This window comes from Pleurodeles waltl, chromosome 5 (assembly GCF_031143425.1).
Source record: "Pleurodeles waltl isolate 20211129_DDA chromosome 5, aPleWal1.hap1.20221129, whole genome shotgun sequence".
In the NCBI taxonomy this organism is placed as follows: Eukaryota; Metazoa; Chordata; class Amphibia; order Caudata; family Salamandridae; genus Pleurodeles; species Pleurodeles waltl.
In genome coordinates, this window is record NC_090444.1 from 301,443,181 (window position 1) to 301,466,294 (window position 23,114).

Here is a 23,114-nt window from a genome sequence, read left to right on the forward strand (position 1 = left end):
GGCTGTCCTGAATGGTGGGTGACTGCTCCTTGTTTTTCTCATTATCTCCTCCAGCCTTGCCGCCAAAAGTGGGGGCAGTGGCCGGAGGGGCGGGCATCTCCACAAGCTGGGATGCCCTGGGGCGCTGTAACAAAAGGGGTAAGCCTTTGAGGCTCACCGCCAGGTGTTACAGTTCCTGCAGGGGGAGGTGAGAAGCATGATTCGAAAAAAAGTGATGACGTCCCACTTTGTGAATGTAGTTATTATTTCTCAGTGTCCGAATATCTGAAGATATGTCGCGTTCATCGACAGGGCTAGAGATAGTGTCAATATTGCTCCAAATCCAATTTTATTTTAGAAAACATTTGACTCGTAGTGAAAATGTGAGCACATAGAGATCCAAGAGGATATATGAATTAGGCCAGCCAACATGTGTTTCTCCCCGCGGGCGCGTAAGCCAGGGCTTTCTCAAGGTATTTCAAGTAATTGTTTGTTCAGATAGCCAAATAAGCAGTCGATTATATAAGTAATAATACAGCAGTTATCCCGTTTTCTCTAAGTATTTAGGTAGACAGCTGCATTCGTCGCCTGAAGAAACATTCAAAAGACAGGAAGTGAGAAGCATGTCCACCCAGTACAGGCTTTGTTCCTGGCCACAGAGTGACAAAGGCACTCTCCCCATGTGGCCAGCAACCTGTCTGGTGTGTGGCAGGCTGGCAGAAACTGGTCAGCCTACACTAGAAGTCAGGTAGGTATTCAGGGGGCATCTCCAAGATGCCCTTTGGGTGTATGTTACAATAAATTGCACTCTGGCATCGGTGTGCATTTATTGTGCTGAGAAGTTTGACACCAAACTTCCCAGTTTTCAGTGCAGCCATTATGGAACTGTGGAGTTTGTGTTTGACAAACTCCCAGACCATATACTCTTATGGCTACCCTGCACTTACAATGTCTAAGGTTTTGCTTAGACACTGTAGGGGCACAGTGCTCATGCACATATGCACTCACCTGTGGTATAGTGCACCCTGCCTTAGGGCTGTAAGGCCTGCTAGAGGGGTGACTTACCTATGCCACAGGGGAGTGCCATGTCGACTTAGTCATTTTCTCCCTACCAGCACACACAAGCTGTGAGGCAGTGTGCATGTGCTGAGTGAGGGGTCCCCAGGGTGGCATAAGAAGTACCAGGAATACCAGTTACAAGGGACTTAACTGAGTGCCAGGGTTGTGCCAATTGTGGAGACAAAGGTACAGTTTAGGGAAATAACACTGGTGCTGGGGCCTGGTTAGCAGGGTCCCAGCTCACTTTCAAATCATAACTTAGCATCAGATAAAGCAAAAGGTTAGGGGGTAAGCATGCCAAGGAGGCATTTCTTTACAACCACTAAATCGAAAAGGTTTGTACAATATTGTCTCCCTAGACACATTGACCCTCCAAAATATTCTCTGGTGTTTGCTATCTTGAAGTAAGGCCTTGCTTATACCTCTATCAAGCTTCATCTGTCGGCTGTTGCTGCTTACATTTAAAACTGTTCCCTTTTTAGAGTTCATGTTATCAAAACATTTATGGAGGGACTCAAAAGAATTATCCCACCAGTGGTCCCATCTGGCCCTGCGTGGAACCTCAGCAATGTCCTAGCAAGACTGATAACCCCACCTTTTGAACCACTCCGCTCTTGTACCTTATAGTTCCTTTCGTGGAAGGTAGCTTTCTTGGTTGCTATCACTTCCCTCAGGGATGTGAGTGACCTTCAGGCTCTTACTCTGGAAGAACCTTTTTTCCAAGTTCACCATGATCGAGTAGCCCTCAGGACAAACCCCAGGTTCCTTCCTAAAGTGGTCTCTAGTTTCCACCATTGGTTTGGAGAATGTTTCATTCCACCCATGGACTTAGCAGAACTTTGTGACTCCCCATTACTCTTGTAGACTTCTGACCAAATTCTGCCAATCGAAGTGTGGCACAATTCCTTTCCCGTAAGGCTCCAGAAATGCGAGCTGGCACGCACGAAATATCTGGCTTTCCCTAGCGCAATTTTCTAATGCAAGTGGTCGCAGTTAGGGGGCTGCTTCTTGAGTAGATTTGCTGCCGCTCAAGTAGAGTTTCTGCTTAAGCGGTTGCAAAATCAACTCGAATGGCTCTTGCATTCCACATTGTGCAGTTCTCGCAGATTTTTAAGCTCTGCTCACGCTATTGGTGCTGAATTGCAGCACAGCATGCATATTTTCCTTCCATTGGTGGCCCTCCACAAAATCATGCAAAGTTTTTATGTAACTGTGGGTTTCCGCAGGGTGAAGCTATGTGAGTTCCACTTACCTCGAGTTTCTATCTGAATCAGACTATAGAAGGTCCAGTGTTCTTCCCAAACCCAGAGGTCGCATCAGAACAAGCTCTGCACACACCATCTTCACAAAAGAGAGTTTATGTATTGCATTGACAGGACTTAGCCCTTCCAAAAATACATGCATGCTGTTTGGTCAAATGTATACAAACATGATTATACCAAAGCCAAAAGACCTTTGCCTGTCTCTCCCAAACCCCACTCATCCTTTAACATAGAAGCTTTTAAGGCTTTCTTGGGTAATATTCCTATAGCTGAAATGTGTAAGGCAGCTACTTGGTCTACTCCCCAGACCTTTACTAAACATTACTATGTGGATGTTTGGACTGCCAAGAAGTGAGAGTTCACCAAGCTGTCTTAAACACACTGCCACCCCTTTAAGGGAGGACTGCTTTACAGTCTATGCACAACATGTGTATCTACAGTTACACATGCCACGGATAGAAACTGTTACCCTGTAAGCATCTGTTTGTGGAATGTAGTGCTGTAGATTTACTTGTGCCCACCCTCGTCCCCGAAAGAGCCTCTTTTATTTTATCTTTGACATTTACTGTTTCTTCACATTGTCATCTTTCCTGTATCTCTGTGCCTCATCTACTTTTGAGGCGGAAAACCTAAAAATAGAGCCGATGTGCATTATCACTAACGGTTGGGTTCACTATACCTTGTGACAAGAAAGACTTCTTCGAAGAAAAACAACTTGCACAAATCCAAACCCGACACTAGATGGCAGGAGTATGCACAGCATGTGAATCTACAGCACTACATGCCAAGAACAGATGCTTACAGACAATTTCCTTATACCGTTCCAGGATGGCTGTCATGTTGCCTCTACATGAAATAAGACACCATGCTTTAAAGTATACTAAATATTTTATATTCAAGATGGCCATCCACCACTATTATTTTTTCCAGTGCTCGCACCCCAGTTCTACAAGTCTGGGCAAAGCCAGTGCCAGCAGTGAACAAGCATTGAAAAATTAAGATCAGTTGTGCCATTCCTTGGTTTAATGATGCGTTGACAATTGTTCCCTGCTTTTAGTACATCTATCTCTGTGTGAAGTAGGCGCATATCAATAGCATGGTCAGATAAAGTAGATATGTTGTTGTTTTACCATTTAGTGTTCTCCAAGCTATTGTCCGTTAAAGGACAAGGAAAAACATTTTATAGTCCTACCTAACATAGTGGCGAGTCTAAATATTGTATGCTATAATAATTGTTTTCGCAACCTCTTGTTTTGCTGGTCTAGCAATATGACGTTTATTGTCATTACATATTAAAAGATTGAAACAATCGATGAGGAATTTGTAAAGGGCAGCAAATCACCTTTGATGGTCTCAAGGCGCTGGAGTTGCTAACTATTATGTGATGATCTGTTCATTCGAACAGCCTGGTCGTCATTGCTTTCCTGAATTGCTGGAGCGATGAGGCAGCCCTGAGGTGCAGGGGAAGGTCATTCCAAGCTTTGGTCACCAGGCGTGTGAAGGAGCGTCCTCCGCTGTTGCCTTGGCGGAGCTGGGGGGTGTCTGCGAGGAAAAGGGAGGCAGATCGTAGATGTCTGGTGAGTTGGTGGAAGGTCATGCGTTTGTTGATGTATGCTGGTGCTTTGTTGTGCAGGGCTTTGTATGCAGGTGTCAACATCGGCATCTCTTCTGGATCGGGAGCCAGTGTAGCTTCTTGAGGTGAGGTGTAATGTGTTCATTCATTGAGGTTAAGGGTGAGTTTTGTATCATCTGTAGTCTCTTCAGGAGGTTAAATTGATGTCAAGGTTGCAGGCGTGGTCTTTCGGGGCAGAGTATGGCCAAATTCAGCTGGCCACCATGCGTCGTTCCCTGGCGAGGAGTTGTTCCCAAAGATGAGGTCTTCTGTCTTGCCAGTGTTGAGCTTGAGGCAATTGTCCTTCATCTAGTCATCAACGTTCATCATACATGTGTGGAAGTTGGCTCTGGTGGTGGAGGGGTCTTCTAAAAGCGAGAGGGTGAGCTGGGTGTCATTGGCATAGGAGATGATGTTAAGTCTGACATTGCTGGCCGGGGGGGAGGGATTGTCATGTACACGTTGAAGAGAGTGGGGCTGAGAAACAATCCTTGGGGATGCTGTAAATAATCTTCTTGGGCTCTGAGGTGAACGGCGGGAGATGGATTTCGCTGGGTTCTTCCAGTGAGTTATGAGGTGATGCATTTGAGAGTGTCTCACTGTATTTCGATGTGGTGGAGTCTGTTGATCAGGATGTGATGGGAAATGGCTTTGAAGGCAGCTGACAAGTCTACGAGTATGAGAGCTGCCATCTTGCCACGGTCCAGGAGGGCTCCGATGTCATCGGTGCCTGCGATAAGGGCTGTCACGCTGCTTGATTGGCTGGGAATCTGGATTGAGAGGGGTCCAGGAGGCTGTTGTGTTCCAGGTGTTGGGTGAGTTGCTGGTTGATTGCCTTCTTGAGAACCTTCACAAGGAAGGGGAGCAGGGAGATGGGCCAGTAGTTCTTCGGTTCCGTTGGGTCGGCAGGTGGTTTCTTCAGGAGGGGCCACACTTCAGCGTGTTTCCATTCCTCAGGGGAGGAGTCCCAGGTGATGGAGGTGTTCAGGACTTTCTTGAGCTTGTTTTTGATAGTCTTACTCCCGAGGTTGAAGGTGTGGTGGGGACAGGAGTCCGTGGATTCTCCCGAGTGTACAGAGTTCATGAGGGAGATTGTGGCTTGAGTCTTAAGAGTGTCCTAGTGGTTAAGCAGCTGTTCAGGGGTTGTGTTTGTGGCTGTGAGCAAGGGGATGCTGTAGATGGCAGAGGGTTGGGGTTCATTGTTTTTGTAGGTGGTAGATGGTTGAGATCTTCTTGTGGAAAAAGCCCACCAAGGTATCACACAGTGCTTGGGAGGGGTTGATTTTGTTACCGGCGGCTGCGGGGTTGAAGAATTCTCGCACGATGGTGAAGAGCTCCTTGATATGGTTTGTCTGGGTTTCTATGCAGTCTACTAGGACGTTTTTCTTAGTTTCTTTCAGGAGGTGGTGGTTGAGTGCAGTCATGAAGGTGGTGTGCCACTTCCTTTCTAGTTGTAAGCAGTTGCATTTGGTGGGTTTCAGCTCTGTGGTAAACCAGCTGGCAGATCATCTGGAGTTGGTTGGTTTGGCAGGGGTGATTGTGTTGGCACATTCTGTTATCCACTGGGAGAAGATCTTTGCATCCTCTTCTGCAATGTATGTTGTGTCTGTGAGATGGGAGTTGAGAGTATTGATCCACTGGTGTTCTGATATACTTCCAGTTTCTCTGTTTGGATATGGGGGGCATGTTGCTGATGGATCCTGGGATGGTGAAGTGGACGCTGTAGTAGTCGGTCCATGTGAGTTGTGAGACGAGGGTGTACTTGACTCTGTCGCTGGATGTGAAAATGACAAATCTTATAATTTATAACCCTTCATTGTCACCGAACGACTGACTCACATATATCACAAAGAGGCAAATTAACTTTAATGTGTGACTTGATGATGAAAGTGCAATTCCTTGTAAAGGTATGAATTAGAGGTTGTCATGTTTAGCAGTAGGTCGCATTTCAGACATTATCTTTTACCAATACTTGTTTTTCTCCTTTCCATAGAATGCAGCAGACTCAATGCTCTTAATGTACCTTTACATAATAGGAGGCATCAGGTAGGAAATGCTTTGCATGAGTATTTAAAATATCACTGCAGTTGCGTTTATTTTAAAGGGTTTATGGCAGCTACATACCTGTGTAAAATATTCCCGCGATTGGTATTATTGATACTTTAAATCAGTGGTACTTAACTTGTGGTTCAGGGACCCCTGGCAGTCTGTGAGGCCTCTTCAGGGGGGTCAGCAGATGTTTTACCAAATTAAATAATGTAAAAAGTAATACATTTAAATTATTTAAGTATATGCAACCAAAAAAGCAAAATTGCAAATTTGAAAACTGTTCAAAGTTTGATTGTGCATTAAACTACATATTCCACTATTTGGCCTTAGGCTGTAGGTTCCCGACTTCCAATAATGACTCAGTGGGTTGCACAGCAGACAAAAGGTTAAGAACATCTGCTTTAAGCCCTTCTTTCTTTAGAATTGTGGAATATTGGGATCAGAACACATTTTAATTTTTTTTTTTAAATGGTTAACTTTGAAGCCTGTTCAAGCATATGTCAGATCCCGCCTCCCTGATTCACCTGTTTGCCAAAGTACAGGTTTGATTCAGTTTTTCAGCCTCAAGTGTATCACACTTCCTTGAGTTTTTGTTTAAACAGCAATTATTGGATTTTGATAAACAAATTTCAACACAGATCTGATCATCAATACAAGTTACACACTTTACAAAAATAACAATTCACCAAAGAAGAAGAAAAAATGGGAATCAACTTAACCCACCTATCTTTCCCGTAACAAGCTCTGTCAGTACATGTCCTAACAAACAAGCTTTTTAAAAACATCTCATATAGCCAGCATCCAACTTCTTTGGGGTCTAATTGAAAGCTGGATCACCTCTTCCAGTTATGTACTATTTTTTAGTGACTTTGTAAGGAAACCTACAAAGAATTAGTCAAAAATGTTCAGTGCTCAAAGGCGAAACGTCACAGCATGTAGTCCTGTTGTGGTTTCCTAATAAAGTAAAAAATATATATTTTCACGTTGGCAATAAATGTTTTCCAAAGCCACTATATTTTGTGTTCTCGTCTGTTGCTTTAGTATGTTCACCCCTCCAGGGCATTGCTAGATTAAAGTGCAATCCCATAACCTTACATTGTCATATGTATAAGACATTAAAGCCATTAGAACTACGCCAGTATCTTCTTGTATTGGGTATTCCACCACCTTCTCAATTGCTTCAAGCTCCTCCTCCCTCCAAAAGGATGTAAGAATGAACAATTCCACCATATGTGCAATGCATTGTCTTTTTGATGACAAACATTACAACAATTAGAGCTATCACAAGGATACATGTGTTGGAGTCTGTCCACAGTGGGATAACAGTTGTGCATAATTTTGTAATGCACCACTCTATTTCTCACTCACAGAATGCTTTCATGAACATCTTGTCAAAGTGTTTCCCAATCCTTGAAAGAGATTTTATCTTCTAAACCTCTCTTCCATCTGTGTTGAACTCTAAAAACTGGTGTAGCTAACCCCCTCCCCTTACAGTTATCATGCTGCAAAGTTTGCCTTAACATTTCTCTATGAGAACCATGCCTTGTAAAATGGGATGTAATTTTCAGACATTCAAGGAAAAATGGTTCTAATCTCACCAGCAGGCCTGGAAGAGGTATAGAAACCTTGGTGACATTTTCACTGCAATAATCACACTCATCCAAGACATAAAGAGTGAGGTCCTTCTTCTAAGATTTATCTGGTTTGCCACCACAAAGAGTGAGTAATTAGTTCAGTATAGATCTGCTTCATATTGTGCTATCTTACTCACAAATATTTGTGGAGTTTGTTTCCCGTTGGAATGATGTTGCTCCTTCTGTTCAGTCACTTGCAAACATTTGAGCTGTAATATTTCACATATACCTACATCTTATACCCGACTAAGATCTTTAAATATATCTTCCCATCAATATTGAGCACAGCTGGTTGTCCACTAGGAAGGTTTCTTGTCCCCTTTTAAAGGGACTAGACCATTTTCAAAGCCACCTGTGGCCCTCCACTATCCCTTTTATTGTTGGAAATCTGCCATCCTTATCTTTTTTTAATATCTTTGATAAAGAAGCTCAGCTTTACATGTAAGAATATAGAAACTCCTTTGTGTTTCACGAGTGTGGAAGAGTACTACGCTCTCAGATAAACTTTATTTTGTATTATTTGAGAAAATGTTGTTTCTCATTTTTGTAATGTCCCTGGTCAAGAGTGTCTCCCGAAGACAATATGTGGTATGTATTGTAGATTTTTTTATTTCGGGAACTGAGGATTTTCAATTTGAGAGAAACACACATAGAGCTGTCCAAGATATCCCCATAGGTGTTATTTATTGCCCCACTTAGGTCATAGATCTGTTGTGTTTCCTCTCACCTGTCCTGCCCCCCTTTTTTGTCAATAAATGTGTCCCTCTTAAGGTCTCTTATTTTCTTTTGAAATTGGCGAGATCATCCATTACCTCAGCCTTTTTTTTAGTTCCATGACTGTCTTTTGAATGTAATCTCCCGTTGTAGCGTTTAATGGAGCACCCCCAGTGTGAGAGAGCGACAATGAGGAAGCAGAAACAAAAAAGCACAGCGGATCATCACATCTGTTTGTGCATAGTGAAGACTAGCTTGCCTGGCAGCATGAAAAGCCTCATCATTTCACCAACACATAGCCCTATAACCACGTTTAGGCTATAATCAGCATCCCCACTGAAGCAGGGTAAAAAATCCCTTGATGCGCAGTCATCCGTGACCAAAGTCATGTTCTGCCTATGTGGGGGAAGATTAAGCATGGAGCCCAAGCCCCATTCTAAACCTATCCTGGTTGAGACCATTAAAGTTTGTGTGACTTCGAACCAGGGGTTCAGGTGGAACATGGCATATACAGCATCAAGTCTAAATCACAGCATACAATAACAAATTCCTAGGGAAGCAGCTGCGAATAGGTACAGCTGATGAGATCTGTCCAGGATATCCCAATAGGTGTTATTTATTGCCCCGCTGAGGTCATAGATCTTCTGTGTTTCCTCTCACCTCTCCTGGCCCCCTTTTGTGTCATAGGATGTGTCTCCCTTATGGTCTCTCTTTTTTTCTTATGAAACTGGCCAGATCATCCATTACCCCAGAATTTTTTTTTTGTTTTAGTTTCAGCGTTTAATGGCGTGTTCCCATTGTGAGAGAGCGACGATGAGAAAGCAGAAACAAAAAAGCCCAGCAAATCTTTCTGCATGTATTTTTTCCGAGACTTTCGTTGTTGATCAGGCCCTGTTATGGACTTTTGACAAATTGTTTAATGTTGAGGTTTGTATTTGGAACGGACTGGATATGGAGCAGCCAGTGCTGAAAACACTAAAAGAGGGGTTGAGACCACATTGACAGTACTTTTCATTCCTTTTCCTTATTACTAAATGTCTGCTCAGTCACATCGGCTTTCTAAGGCGTAATTCCTCTTGTAAGTCCTTGCTGCTTGCTCATGATATTTTTGCCATCCTTTTGCCCCGCTGAGCTTAATTTTCCTCCATGGCCTGGTTCAGTTCACCAGGGTGCATCTCTGAACACTGATAATTTAGTATGCTCAGCTCTCCAGGAAATCACAGTCTTTGCCAGATGCAGCTCTTCACTAGTATCTCAAGGTTCTTACTGCTGAACCTCGTAGGTTGCTCTTCTTACCACTCTGAGGTCAAAGGAGTATCAGGCGGCAAATACATTGTTAGAGCCAGAGGCTTGATTTATCTCCAACTGTGAGGCCCCTCAGTAGAGACAAGATGGTCCCCCAGGTCTAAGGATCGGGATTGGTCTCCCATCACTGAGAACACCCTACCTAGAATTGTCAGTTAGTCGAGGTGCTACTAGAAATGAAGCACAATGGAAAAAAACTGGACACAGTATAAAAGAAAAAAACGATGCACCACACTAGGCCAGTCAGCAGGACGTGCAGAGGAACACAGCTTGAAGATAGAAGCAAGATACAAACAAAAACCAGCGAGTCCAACAAACTAGCAACAAGCAAACAAGCATAATCATGCTGTGAGTTGGAACTGGTCTGGTGTCCGATTTGATAGCCTAAACAGGAAGCAACCTTCAGAAATAAACTGATAATGGTAAGGCACCATCTTATCGTGGACAATTCTAATACTAAATACTTGTAAGAGGAGACCTTATCCAAAGAAAAAAAGTCTAGCATGGACTTCTAATTATCCAGCAGTAATCTTCTGTGCCTGCAGCGTTACAGGCACGCTGCACACAACAACAACCTCGTAGCGTGCAAATTTACTGAAACTCTGCCACCAGAACCCAACTCGCACAGGACACACACAGGACAGAGCTGTGCATCCTCAAGCTGGGAAGGTGCTGCTCAGCAGCGCATCACCAAAGACAAAGTAATGGCACCATTAAGATATATCAGTAAAGCCAAAATTTGCCCCCAGTTAAGTAGGAGCTACCAACAACAGAAGATGAATCTAGAATGGCATGGTATAGCCAGTCATTTTGAGTACAAGAAAAAGGTTGGCGATTCCTCTTGCTGGTGGCAACATTTATAATGTGTGAGAAGTTCTCTTCTGTACCCATTCTTCAGTATGTCTCATTTATTGCCTCTGTGATTAACACCAACACTTAGCACTGCCCTCTTCTAAGCCTAACTACTCGCCCACACTACCACAAAATAGAGCATTAGGCCTCTGCAAATCAATTGGGGATCCACTGGACTTTCCGCACACTGTACTTCTGTTCATTGCACCATATAGAGAGTCAGCTTCCTATAATGGTGTTTGGTATCAAACACCTCATCTTAATAAATCCAGACTATAGGATTTATTATGATATGCACCCAGAGGGCATCTTAGAGGTGCCCCCTGAAACCTACTAGCCCTTTAGTGTGCTGGCTGACTGTTATCAACCAGCCTGCCACCACAGGCATGTTTATGACCCCGTGGAGGTAAGAGCCTGCACTCTCAGAACCTAAAAACATTGCCTGCTCCGGAGGAAAGTGTTATCACCTTCTCCAGCAGGATGGCTAGTGAATTTGCATACCAAGGTCAGGGACTTCAAAGTCCCTGCAGCCTTTGGTATGTGACCCCGGCTTCCCCCAGACCTAGGAGTTGCGAACCCCTTGCCCTGAGGCCTGTTTGGCAATAGGACAGACGGGAAATTAATTATGCAAGTAGGCGTGTTGCAGTACCAGGCTAGTCACACCCCTTAGGTGGGCAGCTTGATGTGCTCCACGAAAGAAGGGTTCCACCAACTTGGTTTTGGTGGAACTAGGAACTCTGGGACAGGGTTATGCCCATTCCTCACAGGAAAGGGTCCTATATGGGGTGTAAGCACCCCATGGGTAAGTAGCCCATTAGCTACTACCCTACACCCCCCTAAATGCCCCTAATTGGAGTATTTAGGTGCTCCCCTGACACTAAAGGAACAAATTCGTCTGACAAAAGAAGAAAAAGGACCAAGGAGAGCCATATAAGTGAGAAATGCACATGCGGACTGCTGGTGCACTTTCACGCAAAACCCTGCCTGCCTACCTGCTCCTGTCCTAACAATCATGACAGCCCGACTTGCATTGCAGCTGTGTATCCTCCAAAAGCCTTGAACGGCCTTCAGCACTTCACCAAGGTGTCAGCATTTCCCTTGACGTGGAGGAGCCCCATCCCTGCACCCTACAAGCACCACCAGCTTCCTACAATCTCCCTACAGTATGTCCAGCACGGCCTGGGCATCTGAAACTCTCTAAAACTGTACTCCTTGGTAGCCTGTTCTCTTAGCATGGGTGCCTCTTCTCTCAAACTATTTTCTAAGCAGTGTGAATTTTCTCCTCCACCACTTTGTTACTGGGGACTCTTTATGAAAAAAGTAAATAGGCCTTTGGTGATGAATTCCGTGTACTCCAAACTACCTTCAGTTTCCATTCTTTTAAAGCTTCCTCTTTAAGACACAGTAATACGATTGGACCTGTTCCGCTTTCCTCGTGGGATTCTCTGGAAACTTTAGCAAGAATCATTGCTTCATATATGAATTAAATTCTTCTGGGAGTCTGCAAGAATATGTAACCTATCACAAAGGACTCCAAAAATATCTAAAGGTGTGAATCATTTTTGCAATAATCTGGATTGAAATAGACTTCCCTTTCTGTAAAGAATCTATTGACCTAAGTCTGATAATAAATGTTATTATACAAATCCGGACTTGAAGCATCAACCCTCACTGTACAACCAGCAAAACAGTGGAACTCCTTTCTATTTCTCTCTTTCAGAAATATATATTTTTTTAAATGTTTGTCTACTTTTTCTTAAGACTAAAAAAGACCTTTCCCCAAACACCTGAGATGACTATCCTGACTCATACATTAGAGAAGACACTGTGGGCCACCACAAGGTAATAAGACCTGGCTCCCCTTCTCTTAGTACACTACTCCTCATTCCTGCACACAGGCACATAGAGCTCCTGTGCAGCTCCTTCAGCAAAAGCAACTGTTTTCCCCTTTTTGCAGCTGCACCACACACAAGTATGGACACATGAACATAAGTTTATCCCTGCTCTCCCACTGAAATGCACAGCCATCTCCTCACTGCTCTACCAACACCTGTTTTTAAATTGTTTTAAATGTTGTTGTTTTCTCTTTTTTCTTCTTAAGAAAATACATTAGCTCCATGTGGATTATGTGGTAAGACCGCCATTGATCATGTATCCAAACACAACTACAAGTAGGAGTTGCCCCAGATTGTGAATCACCTTTCCAAAACATTGGATCCTCCCTCCTACTGTTGTGTGCTCTTTTAAGGGATGATTTGAAATCCATACCCTTTTTTCTGTTCTGCACAAACGGGTGCAAAAACAAAAAAAAGAAATTGTTTTTAAAACTTACTTTGGTTTTTCCTATTTGGTTTAGGACATACATCAACATGATTCACTCTGTGAGAGAAACCTTGTTGACTGATGCTATAATATTCACATATAATATAATAATTCTTTCTGTCAGTGCTTTTGGTTATAGTTTGATATGTATTTAATAAAATATCATCTATTCTAATGTATTGTTTACAGGATTGAATTTTGTATTTTAGCTCAAGGTGCGAGACATTGCTGGACAGGCGCTCTCCTTCATTCAGGACTTTGTTAAAGCTGTGTTGAACTTCCATACATACACAGAACAAAGAGTACAGATTTTTCCCATTGATTCTGCAATTGATGTAATATCACCACTAAATCAAAAGGTAAATTCATATTTGATTCAGAAATGTGAACTGCTATGTCTGATGGAAATGTGCACAGAAATCCAGAAGATATGTTGTTGCAATCCTTCCACTTTGTTTAGTTGCTTGGAGTTAGCACTATATCATGCTTTTAAATTGGTGTTGATGAGAATGCATTGTTGTAAATTTTACTTTTCATTATTAGAACTGTCAAAACGATCAAACTGTATATTTGAAAACAGTTTGTTTTAAATATACACAATTCAGCAGATATGATCAGTTGTCTTATCCCAGTTGAGATATGATCATGTGAAAAGCTACCCCTCTTGTTTGTCATTGGTTAGACTGTTTGCAAGCATTCCTCCCATCACCTTTGTGTTTTGTCGCAACCTATTTTCCCAGGTTTTGATTTGCTGCAGCATTTTTTTCATCTTTGGGTGCAATATGTGTACTCAGGGTGCTGCTTTGTAGTTTCCCTTTCTCAATTAAATTCAGTTTTTGTGTTTATGAACATAGCTCAAAGTACAGAATGAAGATGGATTGCAGTCACATTTTGTACACCTCTACCTGGGCTATTTTTAGCTGATTGCAAGCATGTTATTTGTTAAAATGGCATTTGCAAAATGGGGTATGGATGCAGTCCACAGAGGGCAAAGGGCTAATTCTGGTTCTGTCGCCTTCTTTCTCTCTGTGCCTTTTGCTTCCAGTTCCTGTTTAAGCACTGTACGGAATATTTCTTACTAGAGAAAGCACCTTCTAGAACATAAATAATGTCGGGTAGGTATTAACCACCAGAGAGCATTGTGAGAGGATGCCCTTCCAGAAGCCCCTCCAAAGCGTGAAACACTATCTCTGTCTGGTTGTTTGCAGTTCTGAATATTGGAGATGCAATGGCATTGATGGGCAGTGAGCTACTGTACAGCTGTCAGGCAAGGGACATTTCGGTTTGAGTTCCAGCTTTGAGGAAGAATACCGGAACAAACAGGACTCGACTGTAGTACTTATAGAGAGTTGTTTGGTTCCATGAATCCTGGAATGAGCTTGAAGGTCCTGCTAAAAGCCTCTAGTGGTCATCCTGCCCACTTGCCTGCTTGAAAGCCTTCCGCCAGCATAATGAGTCTAGAAATGTAAACACAGTGTCTAGAAGCCCTCTTTTTCCTTCACCAGAAATCAGAACATGGCTTCCTTGTAGGAATGTGCCCCAGTTGTCATGGTCACCCCCACTTTTTGCCGCAGGTACTGAGTTTTTCTGACTCAAGGTGCACTGGGTTCCTGCTGACCTGGTCCCCAGTGCCAGTACTCCTTCCCTAAAACAAGGTAAAAGTTCTAATTGTGTACAGTTGACACATTCTTTAGTTCCTCTGTAAGTACCTAGTAAGTGGTACCCCTGGTACCTAAGGCCTGGGTACTACAGACAGTCCCTAAGGGCTGCAACATGTATTGTGCCACCCTATGGGATCACCTTACAAATTGCACACAATATGCCATTGCAAACTGGGTGTCATGGTGCACACCATGAGTGAAAACACAATATGGTACATTCATTGTGTGCCATGCCCCCAAATCACTGCATCTAGTATATGTAAGTCACCCCTACACCCCTTAGAGCCCTAAGGCAGGGTGCATTATGTTTATATGATGACATACTGACATGAGCAGATATGGCCCTGTGATGTCTAGTTCGAATACTAGACGTCACAAGTAAACAGGGAAGCCATCTTAAGATATTTACTGGGCACTGGACATTACGAGTTGCCCAGCTACATAATAGCTTAATTGAATACTATGGTATTTTGTATCAAACAGCTGATCTTAATGAATCCATACTGATGCCAGTTTTAGATTTATTATGACGTGCACACAGAGGGCACCTTAGAGATGCCTCCTGAAACGTACTAGTCCTCTACTGTATTGGCTGACTGGTATCGACCAGCCTGCCACCGCAGTCAGGTTTTTGACCCCCTGGAGGTTAGAGAACACACTCTCAAAGGTCAGCAACAGTGCCTGATCTGCCTCCAGCAAGGCCCGGGACTTCAAAGTCCCTGCTGCCCTTTGATATGCAACCCTGGCTTCCCCCAGAACTCGGAAATGCCACCCCCTGTTCTTAAACCCATTTGGCACCAAGACATGTGGGAAATTGGCTATGCAAGGAGTCGTGTTGCAACTACCAGGCTAGTCACACCCCTAAGGTGGGCAGCCTGATGTGCTTCACGAAGGAAGGGCCCACCATCTTGTTTTGGTGGAATTACAAATTCTGTGACAGGGTTTTGCCCACTCCCCGATGGAAGTGGTCATATAGAGGGACCACAGGTGTAGGTAGCCCACTGGTTACTACCCTACACTCCCTCAAAGCCCCTAAATTGAGGACACCAAGAACTTAGATACATCTGACTACAAGAAGAAGAACAAGGAAGAGCCGACCAGTGCGATAACTGTGGACCAGCCCCAGACCCGACTTGTTCTGCAGCTGTGCATGTGCCAAAATCCTCAGAGGGCTGCCAGAACTTCACCAACCAGCCAGCATCTCCTTTGGTGGATGAGACACTTTCCTGCAACCTGCAGGCACTGACTGCAAAGTCTTGTCCACTGATCTGCTGACCACTGGGTCCATTGATGCAGCTGTCACCCAGGAGGAGGTCACCGTGCTCCAGGAAGACCAACCTGCCTCCCCACCCAGTTTGGAGACGCCAAGCCCTGCAGCAATACCCAAGGTACTGGAGCAGTTGCAAGCACCAAGGCTTGTTTGTGTCTGCGCCAGACACCACTGTCTCTAAAAATGACCTGACCATGAGGGACGACAGAACTGATGAGACTAACCACAAGAGTGGTCCTGTTGTTTGTTTTTCTTCCCTCTCTGCAGGTTTAGCTAAGACCCATGAGCGCCTTCGATGCACAGGACCAACCGACATAAACCCAGGCCGGGGAGCTTGGGTGCATCAGGTTTTAAACTATCGACTGTGCCCCATGGTCTCCTGGACCCTCACGAACTGTGCACCCCATTGGGAGTTCCCAGACTTGTCCCCAACTCCCCTTCTGCATCCTGTTTCTAGCTGCCCCCTCTCTTTGCTAACTGTGCAGTGTGTTAGGCACCCAACCTGTCCAGCATCTTTGCACCCAAACACCCCAAGGCACGTAAAACCAAACTGCTGATGGTTCTCGCAACCTTGGCCCCCTAGCACCCTAAGACCTAAAGAAGACCCCCCAAGATACCTTTTCAAATACCCGCATGCATTACATGTTCTTTTTCCATTGGAGAGCATTACTGCGTAAAAGTGCATTTGTGTGATTTACTTACCTAACTGTACAAAGAAATATTACAACAGTACTTACCTAATTCTGAAGATTTTGGGTGTCTAAAATAATATCTAAAATTGGACTTGAGTTTCTTCTTGAGTGTGTGTCTCATTTATTGACTCTGTTCGACAAATGCTTAGCACTACCCTCTCATAAGCTTTAACTACTTGCCCACACAGCCACAAAAGAGAGTTTTTAGGGTTATTACTTTAACCTCTGTCATCCAGTAAGGGTCACCTGTGCTATCTTCATAGTACATTGTTACACTGCATAGATAGCCAGCTTCCTACTTTCATCGGGAACCACCATCTACAAGTGTAGATGAGCTAAGAGGTGAGTGACACTGTCCTGGCAGGCACCATTTTTCCATCCACCTTATAATAAACCAGTGCTTGATTTGAGCTGGTGGTTGCGGGGACCACCCGCACTCATTTTCCTCATCAGACATTTCCCCACAACAAAGAAGGGAAAACGCACCAAGCAGAAACGTCACAAAGGGAGAAAGCAGGAACCTGCTGGAGATAGAGCGGCACGGAGTGTATAGCAGTGGATTAAAGAGGCAGGAGATTGCTTTAAGGTTACAGAGCCTTGGTATTAGCTCTGGCCCTGGGCTTCTGAGCAGAGCTTTGAGCATCGGCACTCATGTTTTTTTTACAAATTATTCACTGTATTAAGCTAACAAACGTCGGTCATGCAGAGGTCCAAACTCGGAGAAGGGATTAAGTGGCCCCAGTGTGTTCTCATGTGCCTGAGCACTCTTACTTCATTTGTACTCCTTGCCAGACAGATGTCATCCTCCTTCATTGCTGGGGTTCAGCCCCCAAAATGGAGTCACTAGAAATGTCATGAGATATTTACATTTTAACAGACTAACTACCAATAACCTTAAACCAGGAAGGTATGCAAATCTTCCTCTTGATCTTGACACTAACACTGTGTTCGGTGGCATGTGTAGCTGCAGATACACATGCTGTGCATAGTCCGCCGTCTGGTGTTGGGCTCGGAGTGTTACAAGTTGTTTTTCTTCGAAGAAGTCTTTTCGAGTCACGAGACCGAGGGACTCCTCCCACTTTGGTTCCATTGCGCATGGGCGTCGACTCCATCTTAGATTGTTTTCTTTCAGCCGTCGGGTTCGGACGTGTTCCTTTTCGCTCCGTGTTTCGGGTCGGAAAGTTAGTCAGAATCTCGGAAAAATTTGTCGGTATTGTTTCGTTCGGTATCGGGTTAGTTAGAACAAATCGACACCATATCTTGAAGAGCTCCGGTAGCCCTTCGGGGTAATTTCGATCATCCGTCGGGGCCTGGTCGGCCCGACCGCGTGCAACATCGAGACTGATGGAACGGACCCCGTTCCGATTCTGTCCTAGATGCCATAATAAATATCCTTATACGGATCAACATTTGGTCTGTAACTTGTGCCTGTCCCCCGAGCACAAGGAGGATACGTGCGAAGCCTGTCGCGCGTTTCGGTCGAGAAAAACGCTCAGAGACCGAAGAGCCAGGAGGTTGCAGATGGCGTCCACGCCGACAGGACAACAACGGTTCGAGGAGGAGGAAGAAGAAACTTTCTCCATCCACGAGTCGGATTCTGAAGAATTCGACGTCGAAGAACAACCAACCGTGAGTAAGATGTCGAAACAAAAATCACACGAAAAAACTGACAAAGCCCAGGGGACGCCACCGCCAACAGGCCATGGCTTAACCCGGAAAGTAGGTGACCGTCCATCGGCACCAAAAAAGGGCGAGCTGCTGTCGAAGTCATCCGACTCCGGTCGAGATACAGGCACGCAGCAATCTCGGGACCGAGAGAGTGACGCAGAAAAAATTCGGCACCGACACAGCAGCACCGAAGTTGGTCGGCACCAGAGGGCACGACGCCGAAAAGAAAAAAGATCTTGTCGGAGGCGAAAAAATCCAGAGACACGGTTTCGGTGCCGAAACACCCGGCAACCGAACCGAAAACTGCTTCCTACTCAGAGGACCAGGGACTGTCCTCTCAACTAAAAAAACACAGATTTGAGGAGGAATTACAAACAATTGAGCCAGATCACACGCAAAAGCGGATCTTTATTCAAAAGGATACAGGGAAGATTAGCACTCTTCCCCCAATCAAAAGGAAAAGGAAACTTGACTTCCAGCAAGGAGACAAGCAACCACAAGCAAAGGTGGTAAAGAAGGTAACTCCACCACCCTCTCCACCACCATCAACTCATGCATCACCGGCACAAATTCCACCATTAACACACTCACCAGCTCATACCACAATGAGCCAGGATGATCCGGATGCATGGGACCTCTACAACGCTCCAGTATCGGACAATAGCCCGGAGTCGTACCCAACTAAACCGTCACCACCTGAGGACAGTACATCATATGCACAGGTGGTAGCTAGGGCAGCCGAATTCCATAATGTCTCGCTACATTCGGAGCCTATTGAGGATGACTTCCTCTTTAACACCCTGTCCTCCACCCATAGCCATTATCAAAGCCTTCCCATGCTTCCAGGAATGCTAAGGCACTCGAAACAGATATTTGAGGAGCCAGTTAAAAGCAGAGCCATAACTGCAAGGGTGGAGAAAAAATACAAGGCTCCGACCACAGACCCTGTTTTTATTGCATCACAACTGACACCAGACTCAGTAGTTATGGGGGCAGCTCGTAAGAGAGCCAACTCACATACATCAGGCGACGCACCACCTCCGGACAAGGAGAGCCGCAAATTTGATGCAGCGGGAAAAAGGGTTGCAGCACAAGCGGTAAATCAGTGGCGCATCGCCAACTCGCAAGCACTCCTGGCGAGATACGACAGGGCTCATTGGGATGAGATGCAACATCTCATCGAACACCTCCCCAAAGAGTTCCAAAAACGAGCGCAACAGGTGGTGGAAGAGGGACAAAGTATCTCGAACAATCAGATACGGTCTTCCATGGATGCAGCGGATACAGCTGCAAGGACAATAAATACTGCAGTCACGATAAGGAGGCACGCATGGCTGCGCACATCTGGGTTCAAACCCGAAATACAACAGGCTGTGCTCAATATGCCGTTTAATGAACAGCAATTGTTTGGGCCGGAGGTCGACACTGCAATTGAAAAATTAAAAAAGGACACCGATACAGCCAAAGCCATGGGCGCACTCTACTCCCCGCAGGGCAGAGGCACATTTGGCACATTTCGTAAAACAACTTTTAGGGGAGGGTTTCGAGGTCAACCCACAGAAACCAGCACCTCACAAACAAGACCACCTACCTACCAGGGACAATATCAAAGGGGAGGTTTTCAGTGACAATACAGAGGGGGCCAATTCCCAAGAAACCGGGGAAAATTTCAAGGTCCCAAAACCCCTCAAAATAAACAGTGACTCACAAGTCACACAACCCCTTCACACAACACCAGTGGGGGGGAAGACTAAGCCAGTTCTACAAATCTTGGGAGGAAATAACAACAGACACTTGGGTCTTAGCAATTATCCAACATGGTTATTGCATAGAATTTCTCCAACTCCCTCCAAACGTCCCACCGAAAACACACAATATGTCAAAACAGCATATAGACCTTCTAGGACTAGAAGTTCAAGCATTACTGCAAAAGGACGCAATAGAACTAGTACCACGTCAACAAAAGAACACAGGAGTTTACTCACTGTACTTTCTAATACCAAAAAAAGACAAAACTCTAAGACCAATACTAGATCTCAGAACACTAAACACCTACATCAAATCAGACCACTTTCACATGGTCACATTACAAGACGTAATCCCACTGCTCAAACAGCAAGACTACATGACAACATTAGATCTAAAAGATGCGTATTTCCATATACCGATACATCCTTCGCACAGGAAATACCTAAGGTTCGTATTCAAGGGAATACATTACTAATTCAAAGTGTTGCCATTCGGAATAACAACTGCGCCAAGAGTCTTTACAAAATGCCTAGCAGTAGTAGCTGCACATATCAGAAGGCAGCAAATACACGTGTTCCCTTACTTAGACGATTGGTTAATCAAGACCAACACGCTAACAAAGTGTTCACATCACACAAATTATGTTATACAAATCCTTCACAAGCTAGGTTTCTCCATCAACTATGCAAAGTCACACCTTTTGCTGTGTCAAACACAGCAATACTTAGGAGCGACAATCAACACAACAAAAGGGATAGCCACTCCAAGTCCACAAAGGGTTCAAACATTTCACAAGTTAATACAGGCCATGTATCCAACACAAAAGATACAAGCAAAAATAGTATTAAAACTCCTAGGCATGATGTCTTCATGCATAGCCATTGTCCCATACGAAAGGTTGCACATGCGGCCCTTACAACAGTGCCTAGCATCACAATTGTCACAGGCACAGGGTCAACTTCTAGATCTGGTGTTGATAGACCGCCAAACATACATCTCGCTTCTTTGGTGGAACAGTACAAATTTAAACAAAGGGCGGCCTTTCCAAGACCCAGTGCCAACATACGTTATAACAACGGATGCTTCCATGACAGGGTGGGGAGCACACCTCAATCAACACAGCATCCAAGGACAATGGGACATACATCAAAGAAAGTTTCACATAAATCACTTAGAACTGTTAGCAGTATTTCTAGCGTTGAAAGCATTCCAACCCATGATAACCCACAAATACATTCTTGTCAAAACAGACAACATGACGACATTGTATTATTTAAACAAACAGGGGGGGACACACTCGACACAGTTGTGTCTCCTAACACAAAAAATATGGCATTGGGCAATTCACAACCATATTCGCCTAATAGCACAATTTATTCCAGGGATCCAGAACCAACTAGCAGACAATCTCTCTCGGGATCACCAACAAATCCACGAATGGGAAATTCACCCCCAAATACTGAACACTTACTTTCAAATTTGGGGAACACCTCAAATAGATCTATTTGCAACAAAAGAAAACGCAAAATGCCAAAACTTCGCATCCAGGTACCCACACAGGTACTCCCAAGGCAATGCTCTATGGATGAATTGGTCAGGGATATTTGCGTACGCTTTTCCCCCTCTCCCTCTCCTTCCATATCTAGTAAACAGATTGAGTCAAAACAAACTCAAACTCATACTAATAGCACCAACATGGGCAAGACAACCTTGGTATACGACACTACTAGACCTGTCAGTAGTGCCTCATGTCAAACTACCCAACAGACCAGATCTGTTAACACAACACAAACAACAGATCAGGCATCCAAACCCAGCATCGCTGAATCTAGCAATTTGGCTCCTGAAATCCTAGAATTTGGACACTTAGACCTCACACAAGAATGTATGGAGGTCATAAAACAAGCTAGAAAACCTTCCACTAGACACTGCTATGCAAGTAAATGGAAAAGATTTGTTTATTACTGCCATAATAATCAAATTCATCCATTGCATGCGTCTCCAAAAGATGTAGTAGGATATTTACTACATTTGCAAAAATCCAATCTAGCTTTCTCTTCCATAAAGAAACATCTCACCGCAATATCTGCTTACCTGCAGATTACTCATTCAACTTCCCTGTTTAGAATACCTGTCATTAAAGCGTTTATGGAAGGCCTAAAGAGAATTATACCACCAAGGACACCACCTGTTCCTTCATGGAACCTAAACATTGTCTTAACAAGGCTCATGGGTCCACCTTTCGAACCCATGCATTCTTGTGAAATGCAATACTTAACGTGGAAAGTTGCATTTCTCATTGCCATCACATCTCTAAGAAGAGTAAGTGAAATACAGGCGTTTACCATACAAGAACCATTTATTCAAATACACAAGAATAAAGTAGTTCTAAGAACAAATCCAAAATTCTTACCAAAGGTTATCTCACCGTTCCACTTAAATCAAACAGTAGAATTACCAGTGTTCTTCCCACAGCCAGATTCAATAGCTGAAAGAGCACTACAAACATTAGACATCAAAAGAGCACTAATGTACTACATTGACAGAACAAAAGTAATTAGAAAGACAAAACAACAATTTATTGCCTTTCAAAAACCTCATACAGGAAATCCAATTTCAAAACAAGGTATTGCCAGATGGATAGTTAGGTGCATCCAAACCTGCTATCTTAAAGCAAAGAGAGAGCTGCCTATTACACCAAAGGCACACTCAACCAGAAAGAAAGGTGCTACTATGGCCTTTCTAGGAAATATTCCAATGAACGAAATATGTAAGGCAGCAACATGGTCTACGCCTCATACATTTACTAAACACTACTGTGTAGATGTGTTATCTGCACAACAAGCCACAGTAGGGCAAGCCGTACTAAGAACTTTATTTCAAACTACTTCCACTCCTACAGGCTGAACCACCGCTTTTGAGGAGATAACTGCTTACTAGTCTATGCACAGCATGTGTATCTGCAGCTACACATGCCACCGAACAGAAAATGTCACTTACCCAGTGTACATCTGTTCGTGGCATTAGTCGCTGCAGATTCACATGCGCCCACCCGCCTCCCCGGGAGCCTGTAGCCGTTTGGAAGTATATCTTCAACATTTGTACATTTGTAAATATATTACTTTAACCTTCATTTGGTACATACGTATTCATTCCATTGCATGGGCACTATTACTAGCATACACAACTCCTACCTCACCCTCTGCGGGGGAAACAATCTAAGATGGAGTCGACGCCCATGCGCAATGGAACCAAAGTGGGAGGAGTCCCTCGGTCTCGTGACTCG

The 23,114-nt window shown here is 44.2% G+C and overlaps 1 protein-coding gene across 1 annotated transcript in view; it reads left to right on the plus strand.

Annotated features, from left to right (window-relative positions):
* PPP1R21 (protein phosphatase 1 regulatory subunit 21) overlaps positions 1 to 23,114 on the plus strand; it is a 448,835-nt gene that overhangs the window by 164,963 nt on the left and 260,758 nt on the right. Inside the window, exons 8-9 of the mRNA XM_069234042.1 lie at positions 5,906 to 5,958; positions 12,998 to 13,147. Coding sequence (XP_069090143.1) covers positions 5,906 to 5,958; positions 12,998 to 13,147 — 203 coding nt within the window. The remainder of the gene's footprint in view (positions 1 to 5,905; positions 5,959 to 12,997; positions 13,148 to 23,114) is intronic.